Source organism: Drosophila grimshawi, unplaced genomic scaffold (genome assembly GCF_018153295.1).
Source record: "Drosophila grimshawi isolate 15287-2541.00 unplaced genomic scaffold, ASM1815329v1 contig_848, whole genome shotgun sequence".
Taxonomy (NCBI): domain Eukaryota; kingdom Metazoa; phylum Arthropoda; class Insecta; order Diptera; family Drosophilidae; genus Drosophila; species Drosophila grimshawi.
Window position 1 is genome coordinate 17127471 of NW_025063692.1, and position 20115 is coordinate 17147585.

General features: G+C 37.7%; 1 protein-coding gene across 4 annotated transcripts; it reads right to left on the minus strand.

The window, feature by feature from the left end:
* Positions 1–1528: 1528 nt before the first annotated feature.
* On the minus strand, positions 1529–19901 carry LOC6564579. 4 transcript variants are annotated; one of them, XM_001991641.2, is made up of 9 exons: positions 19780–19901; positions 6552–7275; positions 6035–6154; positions 5704–5784; positions 4627–4735; positions 4262–4521; positions 3884–3940; positions 2454–2718; positions 1529–2387 (listed from the first exon to the last, which is right to left on the minus strand). In XM_001991641.2, the coding sequence occupies exons 2-9, from the start codon at positions 7129–7131 to the stop codon at positions 1808–1810; spliced, it is 2052 nt and encodes a 683-aa protein (XP_001991677.1). In that variant the 5' UTR covers positions 7132–7275; positions 19780–19901; the 3' UTR covers positions 1529–1807. The 4 variants fall into 4 exon arrangements, with proteins under 4 accessions (XP_001991677.1, XP_032593828.1, XP_043071891.1 ...); XM_032737937.2 differs by lacking the exon at positions 5704–5784 and having other exon boundaries at positions 19780–19884; XM_043215956.1 differs by lacking the exons at positions 3884–3940; positions 19780–19901 and having other exon boundaries at positions 6552–7259.
* Positions 19902–20115: the final 214 nt, after the last annotated feature.

Genomic DNA, 20115 nt, shown 5'->3' on the forward strand with positions numbered 1-20115 from the left:
GCATTATTAATGGCACTACGCAGCAGATCAGACCGAAATTGTACAGAGCCACTCCTCACTTTACAGACGAACTCCACAGTAAAAAAACTTATCGATTGGTCAAGTCAATTTCTGGCTTATGCATTTCAAAACTAACAGTTTTTTTTTGGGTTCCAAACAAATTGTAATTTATAGTTATAAGCCATATAGTATTTGAATATGGGCAAATATCATTTCTTTTCTATGTGTTAGATGGACGACGAATTTATTAGGGCTACAACCTCTAAGAACAAAAAAAAAAGTGCGTGAAAATTAAGTCTAGTCCTCTGTGGAGGATTCGCCAGTGAATATTAAACTGTAACCAGTATTGTCTACGTCCCAGCTGCTTGCTTTATCTTTTATCAGGCGTATTATTCTAAGCACATCGGGTTTTCCCGAGTTTCTCTCAATCCATCCATAACCATATCTTTTACAGAGGATAGCACTGAAAACGGATTAGACGATGGCACATATCAAATATATTTGGATGCTCAGGATGAGGATGACAATGAGGCATTGGTCACATTTCTAATGGGAGTGAATTGCGATTACTGTCCGCAAGCGATGCGAATCTTTTGAAATATCGTCGCGAACAAACCATGCTACAGTTTACAGCAGCACCATTTGTTTATGAATGTTGCCGATTTTGCCGATACGAAGTGCACTATCCCACTGTATTCATTTACTCTTATTTTGCTCTTTTCTTTTTTTATTTACTACCAATTTATTTACATAATACGCGAGAATTTAATTAGATATTCTAAAAACTTTAGGCAATAGATTGATCTGTTTTCTATTCAGTACTCAGCAGCCAATGTGTGTTTGAATTTAATACACCCTGCACTTATTAAATGTGGGCATAAGGGAAGCATCTCCGACCCCATACAAAATAATTAACTGACTCTCATTAAGAAATGTGCATTTCAAATGCATATTTAAAGCGAATTCCAGAGTGTGTAAAATAATTTCGTAAAAGGAATGCATTTTAATCTTAATTATCATATCACAAATCATTTATGTCATTGGTTTATTTTAATGAATTAGTTGCAACTTTGTTAAATCACAAATTATACCAATTTATTGAAAATAAAGCCATTCAAGATGACTTTTCTAATCGAGGAATCGTCAGCTTAGGTTGATCATTCTTTTGTTTTTATTAGGCGATGTGTTTTGCAAGTTCGAATACGTCAGCATTTCAATGTCAATTTGAAATTTGGCATTAAAAGTTTACATCTTGATCGATCGTATAAAAACCAAACATGTAGTTTAATTTTGCAAAATAATATTGCCGTATTTATTTATAAGGTAAGTATGTATGTATATACATAAATATATATTGTATATACTAATATACGTCATGTGCCTGTGTCATACATATTCGTGTAAATGTAAATTATTTGTATATATATTTATACATATACATATATAAATATATACGTATATATATATACGTATGTACATATGTGTATGTAGTACAAAAGCATAACAAATAAATAACAAGAAATTATTTAATACATATTACTTTCGCATATGTGTGTGTGTAATATATGTTTAAGGTATTAGGACAACGCATACATTTTGGTCTACTTGGAGGGGCCTACCAGATAATAATCGGGGCCCCCTTTTGGTTAATAACGCACAGGGAACAAAAGATATAAATACATTGCAGGCTTTTCGAACAAAACTAAAAAAAAAAAATGTATATATATATAGATATAAAAAATAAAAACGACGTTATTTGAAAAGTTAAAATCATAGCTAAATGCGCTGAGTGAGAGTTGAAAACGAATTAAACATTTGTCGGCGCATCCATGCCACAGATGACGGACTTGACGACCGCGGCGGCGGAGAGTGATGCATAGTTCTGCCATTTGCGCGTCGACATGCCGTCCTTGTAGTCGGCTATGCCCTTGACAAGAATGAAGCTCTCCCGACAGTTGCCAATGATGCTGTCCAGTACGCTGCTCATTTCCACATCGGTGGCAAGCAGTCCAAATTTGCGGGCGAACTTTGTGCGAGGATCGTCGCTGCGCACCAGGTCCCGGCCAGATCCAATCGGTCCCAGATGGAGACGGGGTCGCGTCACGCCATTAATCTCATCAGCGGCAATCGGATGGGCCACCTCGATGACCTCGTTGTTGCCAATGCTCATAAACAGTTTATCCGTTTTGGCGTCCGGCCGCCCAAAGTCGCTGTCCGTCTTCTGGGCAAGCGTTTGCTGTGCATCGCCCAAATACGTCTCCCATGGCCGCTTTAGCTCCATGTTTGCCTGCAGACTCTCAGCGATTTGCTGCAGCGAATCGTTGACGGGGAAATATGTTTTGACATCATCGCCGCTCTTGTATACATAGACATAGGGTTTCTCCTTGCTGTACAGGATGGAACGATAGATCGATAGATTAGCATTGCTTACTGATACTCTTTGGTGGACTCACCTGTTGATAAGCGCACGCTGCTTGTCCACATACGAGATGACAACGTCGCCGAGCCGCACATGCTTCTTGTAGTCCGTATAGTGAGGAACGCCGCCAGCCACGCCCACAATGAAGACATAGTCAACCTTTTGGAATGTGCCCAGCAGTCTGGTTGTCGTATTGCCTGTCGCCGTCATTGCCTCCCGCGTGCTGCCCACCGATGGCAGCTTGGTGCTCACTATCCGATGTGCTCCAATGTTGCCCAAGGTATAAACATTCGATTCGCCTGCGGATTATATATCGCATAACATTAGTCAGCTGGAATTATAAGCATGGATCCATCCATCCATTCATCCATCAAACATTGTGGTCATATACATTTATATGTTTGCATGTATGAGATGTGTGTGTGTGTTGTGTGTGCTGTTTCTGGGTTTATTGTGGGCCATGTGCGTGACGACAACAATCAACAATGACAGGTAAAAAAAAAGTTGTGTTAAAAGTAAATGAAACCATTGGCCCATTCTTACAACCGATGAGAGACAACAACATTAACAACGAAACCAAAACACCTTAACTTTGACAACAAAACCAAACAATAGGCAATTTTGTCGCAACAATAATAACAAGAAAACATATATTTAAGGTCAAGTTCACAATTTGTGGCAACTGTTTGCCGCACTCGATTAAAAAGCTGTCGCCAGTATTATGATGATGACGTACAAACAAATTAAAGTAATTGTCTATATATATATACATATGTATCGAATTAGTATCCTCCAAAATCAATGAATTATTTCTTTGTATATTTTTTAAAGGTTTCCAAATCCGTAATAAAATTATTGTTATATATTGTTTTCTTTTCAACTTAGCCATAGATTTAATTACTGTACAAATATAAAGCAAAATCAATAAATTGTGTAGAAAATATATCCTTAAATTTGAATGATTTTCTTTCTTTTTTTTTTTTAAATATTTTAATTGAGTTTGTTTTTTTTTTATGAATTTAATTGAAAATATAAAAAAAATCTTGAAATGTATTCCAATAAAATTAAAAAAAATAATCAGATTGATTGACGGAATGTAAGATCGAGTTTTTGTTCTTTAACTGCATTTGATCTAAATGTAATCATTTTAGTATTATTATACAAGCGATTATTCAAATAAGTATATATAAAATATAGTAAATCTTATACTCAAAGCATTTGGAAATAACGTCAATCAATTTAACAGCGTTTTTAAAATTTCCACTGTTTTGAACACATTAATTGATAGTATACAGTTACATATATGGTATGTGTGATCTGTTAGATTGGCGAGAACTAGATTTGCGCAAATTGATATGAACTTGACCCCATCAGAGACACAAATTAGATTACATGGAACATGGTAGTTGCAATTGAAATGGCAATGTGTGTATGTAAATTGTCGGCGACTGACTGGGTGCTTACCAAATCTGCGTTTCTTTTTGGATTTTCTGAGTGAGTTCGTTAGATTGGGATCGGAATCTGTTATGTATTGATTTTGCGTTCGAAAATTAATTCATTCAATTATTAATAAATTTTCAGTTTTCGTGGGCGGGCATTACAGGGCAGGGCAAAGGTTGGCAAGCAAACAAATCATTCAACATTCGTTTTTTTTTTTTTGTTTTTTTCAAACCGTAACAGTTAGCGTACAAGAGAACGAGATAAATGAGAAAGAGAGAGAGAGAGAGAGAGAGAGAAGAGAGAATTTAGAGTGAGGCATTAGATAAATACGCTCACAGATCTAACGCACTGCGTGCCGGAATCGGGATCTATGCATTGGGGCACTTATGTGGCACCACCTACCGACTGTTGTGTAACGGACAAAAGTCTCCTTGTTCTCCAACATTGCATCCACGGCCAATTTCTCGCAATACTGTGCCGTTATAATCGCTATCGTTGGCTGCTTATTCGAGGCTATCGTCGGCATCTGTTTGACCACCTTGATTTCCTTGTCCTCGTGATGGATGCGCGTGTAAGCATTGTACTCCATCAACTTGATCAGGTTACGCTCCTGCAGCGATTGTATGACCAACAGCACATCCTGCTCGCTCCACCCATAGTCCCTATTCGAGTGGGCGATATATATAGAGAGAAAGAGGGCGTTATTAATGCTAATATTCACAACAAAAAAAATCAACAACAAATAAACAAACACACAAAAAACTTACTTGGCTAAATCTTCGGGCGAAACGGGATTGGGATAGGCCTGCTCAATCAGTTCAAGGACCTTCTCCTGTGTCAACGGCAGAGATTCAAATTGGGATTCGTCTAAGGAAACTGTTTGCCACCAGCAACAGGCACAGACAAAGACAAAGAGAAAGAGAAAGAGAGAGTGGGGATTTTTTTAAAAACACTTTGACGCATTTAATGGATGTAATATTTTTCGAGAGGCGTTAATGGTTAACTTAAGTAAGTAGGGGGCTGCGGGCGGATAAGGGGCAGGCTAGAGCTGTTAGCCGTTTACAATGGGCGCGGTTAGACTGTGGCTGTGTTAGCTGGGTTAGCAGCAGACGGCGCTTGCGTTAACTTAATGGCATTTTACCAGACAAATGGGGCACTTGAGGAGGAGCGCCTACTCCGGGGTACAGAAAGTCTGGCTGTGTTGCAGCATTCAAGGTCAATGCACTATGAACCGTTGCCACAAGCAAAGACAAAAACAAAAAAAAAAATGAACCACAACAAAAACAGTTTGACAGTAACTGCATCACCTCCCCAAACAGTTGAAGGGTCACTGGACAGACACATTTGTTTTTATTAAAGATGCGCTTTATGTTCGTTTTTAGTTTTCTTTTCATATATATTTTGTACTCAAACTCAGTGCGTTCTTTTTTTGTTTTGTTTTTAGTTTTAATTCCATAGACGAAGTGCGTGCGTTAGTAAAAAAAAAAACTATATATATAAATATATATATATATATATTTATATCGAACGAACGAACAAACAAAACAATGAACAGCAACAATTAAACAGAGACAAAACCACAAAGAACGCTCGTCAAAAGGCGAAAGTATTACAAAAAACATTTCTTCTTTTTTTTGAGAGCTGACCGCCTGGTTTGGTTTGTGGGTGTGGTTGTGGTGGTGGTGGTTGCGGCGTTGATTGTGGCTGGCGAGGATTAGTTGGCGTTAAAAGCGGAGATCAGTAGATCAGCAGAGAGCAGAGAGCAGCGATTCATTTGCGGCGGGCGCTCAGCTGCTCAGTGTACATGTCCAGCCAAATGGCCTTCATCAGATTGTCGCCATCACCTGTTTTCTTCTGCGCCAGAAGCGCCTCCTCAAACTTCCGATTGCAGTCCCCATAGCAGTAGATGATGTAGCCATCTCGCGCTGTCAGCACGCCGAAACCCAAATATCATAAGTGTATATACATATATATATATATATATATACACCAAATATCAGATAAACAGATCAAGAGAGCAAATAAGATACAGAGAGGGAGATATATATATATATATATATATAGATAGAAAGATAGAGATGAAACCAAAGAGATAGAGATAGAGAGAAAGAGAAAGAAAGAAAGAGAACGAGAGAGAGAGGGGGGAGAAATAGGCGAGGCTGAGTGTTGACTTACGTGGACGGGAGGGCGGCGCTGATGTCTCCTCCAAAATGCGCAGCTCGATCTCAATGGACTGTATCTCGGCATAGCCATGCTGCAACAGCTTCATTATCTTCTTGATAAACCCAACATAATCTGCAACGGACAAGCATAAATGAGAGCACGTTCTGCATGCATATATATATATATATATTATATACATATATAGATCACAACCAATTGCTACACTCTGTAGCTTAAGCTTTAGCTTTATGATCTCATTTAAATTGTATTCGTAATTAATTTTCATTTGTCTTCATATATATATATTTTTTTTTTTGTTCTCTTTTTTGGTCAGCTTGAACCAAGTTGACTGTTGCTTCGTTTAATTTTGTTGATAAAAAGTACTCATAGATATATTTTAATTCGATATACAATTAGAAGCATAAAGTTTGCTACGATTCTCTGCAATTTCAAAGTACTTGTTAGTATTTGAGATAGAGGACTGATCAGATATATATATATATATATATATATTTGTATTTGTGGGTACCTCTGGGAAAGTCCTGGGGACTGACGAGCTCCTTGAAAAAGTCCTGGGCTATGTGGGCCTGCTTCTCATCGTTGGTGAGCCAGTCGCGGAACCAGAAGCGCAGAGTGCGCGACTCCTGCGAATGTTTGCCCGTGTTCGCACTGACGAGGAAGACGCGAAACTCCAGGGAAAGGGCGGCCGCTTTGCTGGCGCTCTTTTGGCCGGCGACGGTGTCCTTGTTGATGATGATGCCGGTGTGATCGCCGCCAGCGACATGCACACGATCGTTGATCTCATCGATGAGCTTCCGTTCGATGAGTATAACGGTGCTGTTGGCAGTCTTGCCACGTGGCGTCATCACGACCTGCTCTGTGCGCGGCGGCGTCTGACTCCTCCGGGCAGCGTTGCTGTTCTGAGCCAAGTTGCTCGCATTTTGGCCCTCCGCTGTGACTGCGACACTTTTATTGTTGCTGTTGTAACTGTTGTTGTTGTTGCTGGCGGTGCCATTCGGCAGGGCACCGTTGCCGTTTGCTTGGCTCTTATTGGGCTTGGGCGGCGGCGGCGGTGGCGCCATCTGTGTCTGACTTCTGCGCCCTGACATATTAACCGATTTCGCCTAGCGATATCTGTTTGTTATTTTCTTCGTATTGAGGTTTTTCTTTTCCTTTTTTTTTGGTTCTTGTTTTTGTTTTTGTCTTTGTTTTCTTTTTTTCGGGGCGGCCTTGAGCCCAGCGTGTCGTATGGCCTGAAATGAAGGCACGAGTCAGTAAGAATATATTTTTGGACTTGACTTGCAGTTCGTGCTTCCAATTCGCACACTCAGCGAAAAGCGCTGACTTAAACGAAAATTATTTTTATTTAAATTTAAAAAATTAGTAAACCAAAAATAATTATGAAACACTCTCAAACGTTTTTGTGCTAAAAAAAAGTAGTGTAAGACTGTTCAGTTTTCAATTTTAAAAACGGCATTTTTCAATTCAAGCTGACTTAATTTTGTTTTTAAAATCAGAATTTCGTACAAAGTGTACAGAATGCACCACTTTATTTTGTTGAGTGCATTGAAATTTCCATATCCATATCCAATTGGCACGGTTTATTTGTTTGTCTGTCTGTCTGTCTGTTTGGGTGTCTGTTACTCTCTGGTCTTGGCAACGCGCCAAACAAATTTCGAATTCATAAATAATTGGTGTCATAAATTTTCTGCTCCACCTCCCTCCGCGCCATTACCCGGCCCCTTGCAACGTGCAACCACCAACACCAACCACCTGGCAAACGACAGCGACCCACTGACTTGCTTCTGGCCCAAAAAAAATAGAGCGAAACCAAGAAAATCAATAAGAATTTCGTTTCGCCAAGTGCATAGCTAGGCACAAGAAATAACACCACAACACTCCACCCCCCGCACCCAGCTAAAGCACCCACCCCTAAACATCCCGTAGAGCCAGCAATTAGAGTCAAAGCCATCCCTCCAACCCGGTCTTCCGGCCAAATGTCACCAAAAGTTTTTTGAACCCGTTTAGGCATTAGAGCAGAAAACTGCCCACAAATGGGGTTGCTGCCTGTCCACCCACTGCCCCCACCTTTTCCTTGACTGTTTGGCATCCGCTTTGGGTTCGTGCCAACGAAATTTGCATGAGGTAAACACAGAAGCAAACAGTTCCCAATGGGCTCCTGAATGGGGCACTGCGCACAGAAGGAAGAAGTCAACTAAACCAGGCGAATGAACCAAAAACCAACAACCAAACAGTAAGAGCCGAGGCTCAATAAACAGAAAGTAGGAACAAGAAATAAATTGCCGTCAATTTAAGATTAAGCACCTTTCAATCATACAGCATATATAATATAATTTATTTTTACATATTATTACTTAATCTTTATTATTTATTTCAAATTTTAATGGTTCATTTCATTTAAAATAATAATTATTATTATTAGTTTCTGTTCAATTCATTTATATATTTATTTAATGTCAATGTCAATGTAACATAAGTCCAAACAGAGTTAAAAATAAAAAGAATAAATGAAATTGAATTGTTAAATTAAAATAAAAAGAAAACAAATAAACATTTCTTATATTTCTGGGCATATTTAATTGCAAATTTGATCCAACATTTGTTACAGGCTTTCGGGATAACCCAGAAAAAACCAATCAGCCCAAAAATGTACTTTAGTTAGTATGAATTAGTCAAGTTAAGTTAGGCCAAGCACAGATGCACCAGTAAAGAAAATTGACTTCTGCATTAGATAAATCAGAATAGTTATAAAAAATCAAAGTATCTGCTTCAAGAAACTTTTACTAGCTGCCATTTGCTTTCAACATCAAATACATATTAAATATAATAATCTACTCATCCAATATAAGCCCAGCGATTATTGTCGATTATTTCAAAATATAGGGAGAAGAAAGAAAGTGTCATCCATTTCCTTAGGGATATCCATATACATAAATATATACATATGTATAACAATTCCCCATAGTGTTTTAGTTATTTAATCCATTTCGTATGTGAAGACAATTGTAGAGGAGACCAGGTCCCCACGGCAATAAGCCAACTAAGCGCTTCGAGTATAATATTCATCGTCGACATCGTCACAGACCCAGCCCTCTTAATTAGATTAAAGGGCATCTCCCTTGGCGCAGCTGCTTAAGGGCAACAGCAAGAACAACAACGAATAATAATGATAATAATAAAAAAGGGTGCACTCGAATTTCATGGCCGGAAATTATGTGCCGTCTGCACTTTCAATTGAAAGAACTGTGCGCACAGTTTGACGAGCACATACCAAAATGGGCATTCCAAACCCAAGCCCAAACCCAAACCCAAACCCAAACCCAATTGCAAATGCAAATGCAAAGTCCAATCCCAAAGCTGGGCCAAGCCTTTAACCCAGCCAAGCCAAGCCAAGCAACCAGCCAGCAAGTCAAACCACCCCATGCCCAATGCATTTCCTCACTTCCGCTGCGACTTTTGTAAACTGTAAGAAGACGAAGAAGAAGCAGCAGAGAGGAAAGAAAGTTGTTACGGTAAAGCGTAAAATTCCACAAGAAATGCATATATATGTATATATAGTGGGCCGATCCGACGGGGCGTTGTCGACGTCTTTCAAAATCAAATTGAAATTCCAATGCCAAATGCTTGGCGAAGCGTAACGCGTTACGTTGCCGGTGGGAGGGGGGATGCCGAGTGTAATGGGGAGATGGCAACATATTTGCCCTACCAACAACATAGAAGGAGTTATGGGTGAACGCATTGCCAGAGCGATAGGAAGAGCGAGAGAGAAGGGAGAAAGAGAGAGCGAGAGTAACGTGTTGTTTAACTGGCGACCCAAAACACATTTCATATTTAGGGGAAACGGCAAGACAGAGATGCACAAGGGGAGGCGGTGATGTGGCTACATTTCCGTTCGTTATACCCTGTAAAAATGTGTATAGAGACCGATTATGTATTGTAGCTGAACTATGCTCTATGCTCGATGCTGAACGACTGCTAGTGGACTTAATTTTTCCTGTCTGGCAACTCTAAGCGATCTAGCTGCCTGCTATGAAATGCCTTTTACACACTATAAACTATATGTATATATATATATATATAGAACTTTAAGCTGGTGAATTTATAGACTGCATTTTTGTGAAAAACTAGAAAGGCTTTTTTTTTTACAATAACTCGAATCAATGTTTTATAGCCTTTGAATAGGTTGATTAATGTTAAATATATAAATGCTATATAAAAAAAAAATATAAATAAAAATAACTTGATTGTTTTTTGGACAAGTATTAAAGAGGCAAACACACAAACTATATAGAATTAGTTAATTATAATTTTTAAATATTATTTACGTGGCATTAAATAAGCTTAAGTTGTATCCAGTGCAAGCATATCGACATTATGCCTCTTGTCTTGTTTATATATCGCAAATGCAATCCTAGCCCACACTACTACGTCGAGGAGCCCATTGATATAGCCCCCATGAGGTGAGCGAGGCAAGTTGCCACTCTGTCACTCAACTGTTTGCAACATTTCGCCGCTGGCTAAACAAAAAGTGGGCGAATGGAGGCCAAAGTCGCAATCGCAATCGCAGTCGCAGTCGCAGTAACAGTAATAGTAACACTCAGTCACAGTCAGAGTCAGAGTCACAGTCTGCAACCGCAAGATGCACTCACACAAAACACTACACGACCGCAAACATATCTCGAGGCCCATTAGTTGCGGTTTCCTGTTTCACATGTGGGCGCTGATCTGGCCGGGAGGAAAGGCCACAATAGAAGACAACTGTTTTGCATGTTGGTTGGAAAGCTCGACTGTTGGATGAAAACGAATTTCAACTGAATTCTGGTTGGCATGAATACGAATTCGAATCGATGCGGGAAGGGAAGAGATTCAAATTGACTTTTCTGTTTAAAATATAATAATAAATAATTCATACAATTACAATAGTAAGTAATAACCGAAATCACTTCAAAATCCATTCCTAATAATAATAATTAAGAAGAGTTTATGCCAGGAAATCAAACCGGATCGAAAATCAATTTCAGTTCCGGTTCTGGGCTTAAGTTAAGTTCGTGTAACGGTTTTGCTTCGATTTCTTGTTGAATTTCGGTTCGAGTTTTGGTTCTGAGTTTCAATCGGTTTATATAAAATATATACGGATATGGGTCATGATAAGCATTAACCAAAAGGGTATTGCATAGTGAGTCACTAAATTAAATTATTCAAGTTTTTTCTCTCCATAATTTTGTAGAAATTAAAGTTGAATATAGTTCGCACTTTTTTTGTTTGGCGTTTGTGCAAATTGTTCTTATCGGCAATGAATTTGCAAATGATCCGCTATTTTACTATGCAAATTTATGTATGTATGCAGTTAGATCTATAAATATGTACATAGAATGTATGTAAATACATTAAAGTGTTTCAAAAACAGCTTAAGAAAACAACATTAGCGAGCGAGCAAGTTCAAAAGCCAGCCGAAAATTGTTGATAAACAATAAAATGTACTTAAAGTATTCGGCGAACAGTTTCTATTGCGGAGAGTACAATGAATTAAGCAAAAAAAAACAACCAATAATAAACAAATGGTATAATCGAGAATAGCCTGGCAACAACAAGAAGATGACACGAAATATGAATGTGTCCGGGTCGGTGCTGCAGATATGTATATATCCGTATGTACATAAAAACTAACTTTGTTATGCATACATGCCTCATAAGTGTCTAAGTATACGTTTTTATGTATGTATGGATGTAGCAAGCAAAAAAGAGGCCGCAACACGCTTGCCACACTTGCTCAATCAGCGCTCGCTGGCCAGATGGTTGCGAATGCCGGTGGCCGGACGGGAAGGAAGCGGAGGAAGGAGGAGGAGGAGGAGGAGGAAGCTGCTGCGGCAGCCATCAAATAGCTGACCACCCACACTGCAGACAGTCACACACACTATACACACTACTATTCAGACACTCAGAAAAAAAATCGCCTTAAATATTTCTAAAATTTTGAAGGGTTTGCCCTAAATCGGCAATGGGGATTTTTTTTCTCTCTTTTTCAGAAATATTTTCCATTATCAAGAACATCATTTTCAAAAAGTAGAACTGCAAACCCTAATTTGTAGAAAAAATTCTTTCTTAAATTAAATAACAAGTAACAAAATTTACTTTTCGTGTTTAGCTCTCAGTGGGAAGTCATTCAGCTTAACTTCATGAATTTTACAAAATATTTAAAATGTTTCGAAATGCCAATGTTTAATAATAATAAAAGTAACAAGCAAGCTATTATAAGAATTCTTCAATGTACTGGAAATTAGACATATTTTTTCTAGTATTTTTGGAAAAACCATCATGGAGATTAGTTCTTAGAAAGCCACACCCATCAATTTTAGAAATCTACTCTCTGAATAATGGGATGAGTAACCATTATCGCCAAATGATTGAGTATTTCTATGAGTGTAGGCTCTGCCCCACTGATCTCACTGTGCCTTCCTGTGCAACAAGGGGCGCTGCTGCCTCTTATCGTCTGCTTTTGTTTGCATAGCAGCCATAATAACAACATCAACAACAACAACAAAAACATTGACTGTTAATTATCCATAAAACGTTCAATCGAGCGTACCGCCCCGCTTGGTTTACCCTTTGCCGCCCCCTCGTACGTGACTCATTTGTTGACCAAGTAAAATCTACGATTACAATGTACATACACTGAAAAAAAAGTTACGTATAAGCGCAAGTTTTCGAAATGCTAGAACGTTTAGTTCGTCAGATTTCGATATAACTTAAATATTTCGTTTATTTGCCTCTTGTTCTTAATCGAAATCAAATCATATCTACGCATTATCAATGTACTTTTTTATTACTTTACTCTACTATTTGACTTACAACGACTCGCTCTATCTACGCATCTTCTATTTTATCGCACACCGACACATTATCGATCCTTTATCGATTTATAGAGTGTTTCTCTGCTTTATCGATCTCTCGACTGCCCCACATCCTTATCGTCGATCTGTCGACTGTTGCACTCACCTATTGATAATATCTGGATGAAGAATACATTATACTTGATAGCCTAATTTCAAGAACAGATCAGCGTTTTTCTTCAAGTGTATATGCCAAAATAAATGTAAGCATTCGTAAATAGGTTGCACATTATTCATGGCAAAAACTCGGCTATACATTTGAGTCCGTGTCACGTTCGCCTCGCTTCTGCTAATTACACTGAACAAATTAACTGAAATTACGGGGCAATTAGTTGGGTTTACTCTTGACAGAAGTACAACTTTAACAACTTGTTTTGCTATTGTTCTATTACCTCAAGAGCTAACGAATATTCGGTGTCATATTTCAAGATGACCAAAAAGCAGGCAAAGAATTTGGATATATGCATTTACACAATCTGAAGCGGACATCCGGTTCCTTTAAAATACGTAGAAAGAACATTTTCATATCATATTTAATTGGAAGAATTTTTAAGTTGAACTAAGCCTCAACATTTTGTAATTCGAGGTCAGATCTCTATATTATTATTATTATACTCTCAACTGGTTTGCTGATAAACAGAAATATGCGAAAACAGCAATCATAAATTGAAACAGCACAAAACACTCATGTGAACGAGTTTGAAGATAATATACACAAATATGAGTAAGAACTGAACTGAGTCTCACTCAAATTGGATCGGTGTCGTCATCGTCCGGTTCCATGGGGCCTTTTGCATTTATTGCGGAATACTTTTCCTCTGTTTTTTTTTTTAAATTTTAAAGGCAATGGCGATGGCGATGTGGTCAGCTACTGGCTACTGTAATCGGAGTCTATTGATGGACCGATGACTAAACAGACAACAGACAACAGACTTGTGGAATTGGGAACCCGATTTTGAGGTGGCGAACTATTTCATTTGCACAATGATTCAATTAACCCAAACTGACTGAATAAATGCCCCAACCGAGTGATCCAATATATGTATATATATACAAATGTGCAAATTCAACGGGTCTTGGTTCCCGTCCTGTCCCGTGATTTCATGATGCCGTACTCAAAGTTCACGGGCAATTTGGCAAAAACAAAGATAGCTACTGAGAGTCTAATAAATAATACATACTATAGGAATAAATTGGTGTCATTTATTAACGGGGAATAATAGAAGCCTGTATTGTAAATATTTAGCATTGTTTCTGTTGGTTTTAAAATTCTCTATTTTCATCATCAATCGGTGAAAGATCAAAAAGTTATATGCAAAAGCCAAATTAATTGGCAACATTCACTTAACTGCGAACTAATCATCACAACGGAGGAGTTCTTATCGCAATGATATTTAATAAACATCAGGATAAAAAGATTACAAAATATAAGCATATTTTACACATAAAACAAGAAAGACTGATTTAAACTATACATTTATAAAACAGGCATTGTTTCTTTGAAAACTGTATCAAAGCCGAATGCTGATAGTTTTTTGTCCAAATGTTGAAAGCGCAATAAGATGCATTTCTGTTGAGTTTTGTTAGGGGAGAACTTGCCAAATCAAAGAAAAGTTTTACATACAAGAATTTATCGCTTGATCGATAGTTCCTAAGAAACCTATAATGTGTTGATCAGATTCGGACTGCTCTGGCATATGCCTGAAGTAGATCAAGTCAGTATTATTAAGATAGCTTCAAAACTGAGAAATCAGTCAGTATATAATTGGCTTGTGTGTCTGATCAAGAATATATATACCTTATGCGGTTGGAGATGTCTTCCTCAATGCGCCACAAACATCACGACAAAATTATTATATCCTCAAGGGTATACAAATAAGTAATGAATAATCAGAAATAAAAGAAATGAATTATTTTCCTTCTCAATTTTTCTTCAATGAATTCGAGAATTTTTATCGGGTTCATTCTGCCGAGCTTAAGATATGTTTCCCTAGGATACAGCTTCTAATAGCTAAGATGACACAATGTCTAAGAGACATCTAGCCTCTCATAGATGTGATGCCTCTGACCCCAGATCAGCTCGATTGCCACAGATCTCTTACCTCGTTTCACAGTTGTTGCCGTTGTCGTTTAGTGTGTTTCCCTATGCCACAAAACGGTTCTGGCCCTACTCTCTGGTCGACAATCTATCCCCCCACACTTCTCGCCTCGTCTGCTGGTTTGTTTACAATATTCAAAATGAAAATTTGAAAGCTGTCTCGACAGCGACGGTCTGTCTAGATTCTAGAGTACCTCCCAAATGATAGTCTTGCGTAAATTGAGCAATGTGCCAAATAAAAGTGTTTGTCTTAGGCTGCCGCATATGAATGATAACCTACATATATATATATATATATATATATATATAGACATATCTTTCGTCAGATAATTTGTTGTGTGTGCGCATAGTTTTTGCCACGCCAAATCGAGTCGATTGAGTTAAAAAAGCAGCGCACATGGAACTCAATTCTTCAGTTTTCGTTTTGTATTAATAAATTTTGAGCACAGAGCTGAACAAACTTCGAGTGGGCGACAGATCGGATGCGATGCCGATCATGATGATCATTATGTTGATATAGTTGTTGGCGCCATGCCCTGGACAATAGCACAGACTGCGATGCTGAAATCTTAGGCGTCTTTTTGTTGTTGTTTTTGTACGTTCGATTTAAGTATTGGGGTAAAGATTTCGTCACCAAATGAATAGCTGGCAAATGAGTCAGTGCGTCAGCTTCACAGATGGCCAGCGGATAAATTAAAGTGCGTAAGCTGCATTAACTGTTTCTCCCTCTCCCACTCTCACTCCTACCCCACCAAGGCCCATAGAAATGTGACACACTTTGCGTGGGTCTCAGTAAAAAGCCAATTGCAAGAAGTCGCCCCCCATTTAATATGCTGAAAAACACCACCTCTGCCCAGACCCAGACCCCTTGCATGATTGCATTAACGGAATGTGCACGCGAACCACATATTAAATGGAAGCCGTGAGCAATAGTCGACAGGGAAATACCCTGTGCACAACTGAAGAATAACTGAGTAAATGGTTCAAGAAAATTATGTTGAGATATTGAAAACGATCTTGATCATGAAACTTTGGGCAGTGACTGAAATGAAATAAATAAAATATATTTAAGTATAATTTATCAAAACTCTTCGAATTTTCAATTGATTTTTTTAATACATTTGCTATTTTTTACTTTCCCATAGTGAAGACAACTTTTTGCAAGTGGTTTTAGAAACCCTTTGTTAGGATTTTATTTTTCATGAATCGGAGGAGATGGGTGTAAAATCCTTCAGCAAATGCAGATTGTTATTAGAACGATTTCTTGATAATTTTTTGGAGTTTGGGTTTGCTAAAACAAACTACAAGATGATTTTTAAGCCACTGGATTATAAATGAACTATTTTCGCGTTTTTTTTTGCAAACGTAAATCGGACAAACGAGTATCGCAAAAAAGGTGATATATTTCATTAGAAAACCTATTATCAGAATACTTAGACCAAGGAAAAATTACAGCGTAAAGCCGAACGCAATCTAATCTATGATTGTAAGGCATATTTGGTATATTTGTTAGATTTATTAGCCGCACTTGAAGACGGAGACAGGCATACAATCAATATACCCTTTTGAGTCGGGTTTCTTTCTTTTCTTCCCATACAACAAAATTGGTTGAAATAAGCCGACCAATATTGGCTAGTTGGTTTGCACTTTGTTGATGGGCGCCTTGCATGCGATGCGATGCGTTTTGTTTTTTTTTTTGTATTGTATTTTCTGGGGCTCTGGCCCATAAATCAGACGTTAGACGACTTGGCAAATGGTCGATCCGACAGTTTTAGGACCACAACAAACTGGGCCAACCCCATTCCTCCAGCACCAGTAAGGGGTTTTTTTTCCCTTTGCTCAAAATGGGTGTTTGTGGTGGGTTTCTTCATCATGCACCTCTTGCTAGTGTGACCCATTTTATAGTGCGGTTGCGTGGAGGGTTGGGAGGGGCAGGTTGTTAATTGTGGTCATAATTGGTCAAGGCATCGCATCGAATCCATAACATATGTATAATAAATTATTGGCAATTGGGGTGTAGAACATGTTGCATGAAGAGATATCTATACAGGTTGCCACTTGGAATCAACTGTTTCCACAAAAATTGTTTGAGTGCTCATCTGGGATGCATTGCAAGTTGATTTTGGATTTTGATTTCAAACAACTTTCCAATGAATGACGACACAGCTGCAGAGTCACCCTATCTTGCAGTCTCCAGACGTCGACCTACACACATGGCTGGATGTGCTGCTAATCTCAAATTGCATTTGATTGTCGCCTTGCAAATGAGGTTACACTCACACATACACATACACTCACACTCACACACACACAGACAATGCCGCCGCCTTTGCATATAGTTTATTCCATATCAATTTACAGCAATTGTGGCACACACACATTCCGCATACGCGCCTCATTCCACATGTAAAATTACAAAACGAAAAAAAAGCAAAGAAATATAAAAAACCAAATGCACAGTTCAAATTATTTTTAAAATCACTGCGCTCGAAATTGGCCGAACAGTGCCCGGTTGAATGAACCGCACACAACCCAAAAGAAAAAAATATAAAATTGTCGTTCAGGTGTCGCAAAAAGAAGCAAAAATCATGGATGATGGGTTGAAAGTAAATAAAAGTTGATTGTGTATTAAACTGGACTATATTCCACTCAGAAAATAAATCGATACTTAATTGGACTATATATATATATATATATATATAAATATATATATATCTATTTTTTTGAGAATTATTGAAATGTAGGACTTTTTTTTAACCACCTCAATTCCATAGCAAAGCAAAGACAATTCTTTTGCATATAGTGTTTTAAAACGCGTTTATTCAAATGAAATACTTTTAATACAAATATTCGACTGCTTTTGAATTGAATTCGAGTTGTATTTCTCATTTCACATTTGCAATCACTTTGCTATTAACCTTGTTTTCACCTCTTGCATTACGTTCAGATCAATCAGTTTTGCTACATTATGGTTTTTCCTATTCAGGTTAGATTTTGTATTTATTTGTACCCAGTATAGCTACTTGATCTGCAATGCATTTTACTATCAATATTCAAATGCTAAATGGCTTTTTTTTTATTGCTAATTGTTTTACATATGATAATTATCTGGACTGATTACAATTATAAATAGGTACAACTAGTTAACAAAATTCAATCATGTCCGTATCGAATTCAATTAAACGAAATCGAAAATTGTTTGAAATAAGCAGTGTTTATTTTGCGATTTTTGATTTTTTTTTTTTTTGGTTTGTTTAAATTGCCTGCAAAATGAGATCATGCAGCCGCATTTTCGCTAGTTCGCTCCATCAAAAATTGTCGAAAAACTTGCTCAAATTCAATATATATATGTATAGTTCCATATTATATGTATTTATAGTTATATATTTATGCATTACTATTTTTGGCAAAAATCTGAACAGCGGAACTTCCTTTAGATAAACTTAACCCGAACAATGAACGATAAACTTGAAATATGTGCAAACAGTTTGGAATGCTTCGCGTACAATTTGATATGCACTGGAAATTCAAATAGGAACGAGGCGATTTAAAACGCGCGCGCTTCCAACGCGGTATTTGTTTTCTTCTATTAAATTCAGCACAAATCGCGTCCAATTTGTTGATGTATTTAACTTCGGCTACAAGTGAAAGTATAGTGTCCCCCTCCCCATATCAACCCCCCTGCTGTCAACCCCAGCAATTAGAAAATAGCGCGATAGAAACTCACCTGTTGTTTATTGTTGCTATTTTTGTTTATTTTTTTTTATTTTAACCGGTTATACTCAAGAGCTTTGTTTTTTTTTATACTGCTCTGCTCTACAATTATACAAAACTGACAGCTTGTAAATATTGCTTAAAACAAGAGAAAAAATAGAAAGGCCACCAAAAAAACAAAAGCGACACAAAAAATAAGCAAAAAACAACAGCCAAAGTATTGCCAACTACAACTTTTATCACATTGTGCACATTTTCGTACTGCACTTATATGTGTGTGTGTGTGCGTGTGGTGAGTATCTACATATTTGAATCTTATCTTATCCTTGTGTGCCTTGAACAATTTCCCATTATCAGCTGATAAGCACAATCGATTGTTGTTGCTGCTGTTGTTTGTTAATATGTCGGAAACAATGCTTGTAAACTTAGTATTTTTTCCATATACATAGATACATCTTTGTATATACATATATATATATATATTGCATGAGCTCATGAGCAAAGTTGATAATCTGACGTCATGGCTGCTAGCATTGAACTTGATCAAACATGTTTGTGGCTACAGTAGTTACAATAGTAAAGCAAACCGATCGAGATGATTCATCGTTATTAGCAATGATATAACTGTGTGTGTGTTGTGCTGCTGCTGATCGCCAATGACGTCATTGCGCATAGAAAAAATAACAACAAAAAGGTTTGCACTTGAATTATAATTAAATTGTCCAAAAACATGTTAAGCGAGCAGCTGGTTCACCTTCAGAGATCGCCGCCCGCCATTCAAATTGAAACAATTCTACATTGGCAGTGCTCACACACAATCACAAAAAAGCACACACAAACACGCTCCCAAGTACACTTGGGGAAAATTGCACTAAGACAAAACGAAAACAAAAAAACATCGGAATAAGAACAACAGCAAGCACACGCACACAATCTGCTAGTGTGTGTGTGTGTATTAAATTACGCATGGACGAGCGTGTCTATTTTTATTGAATTGCAGGCTACAGGCTCAGTGATCGCATGTAACGCATTACCGTTGTGTTTACGTGTTTACGTCTCTGTTGCGCGCGTCGCTTACGATGTAAATACTACGGAACGCGCGTAAAATGCCGGCTACAAGTCAAATATGAATCTCGCGTCCGCTCTGTACAATGAATATTTTTCAACTGAATTGTAGATGGACTTATCGGCTCAGCTAGTCTATCGATTATTTTTCATTGTAGTATTTTTGCTTTAAAATGTTTTGCTTCGATGTATCGATTTCCACTGTAAATGACGCTAAATGAATCATATGTTCTGTTGAGAATCAAACAGTTATTTAAAAAAAAGTTATTTAACAGCATAAAATAATTTTAAAATTAATTTTTTTA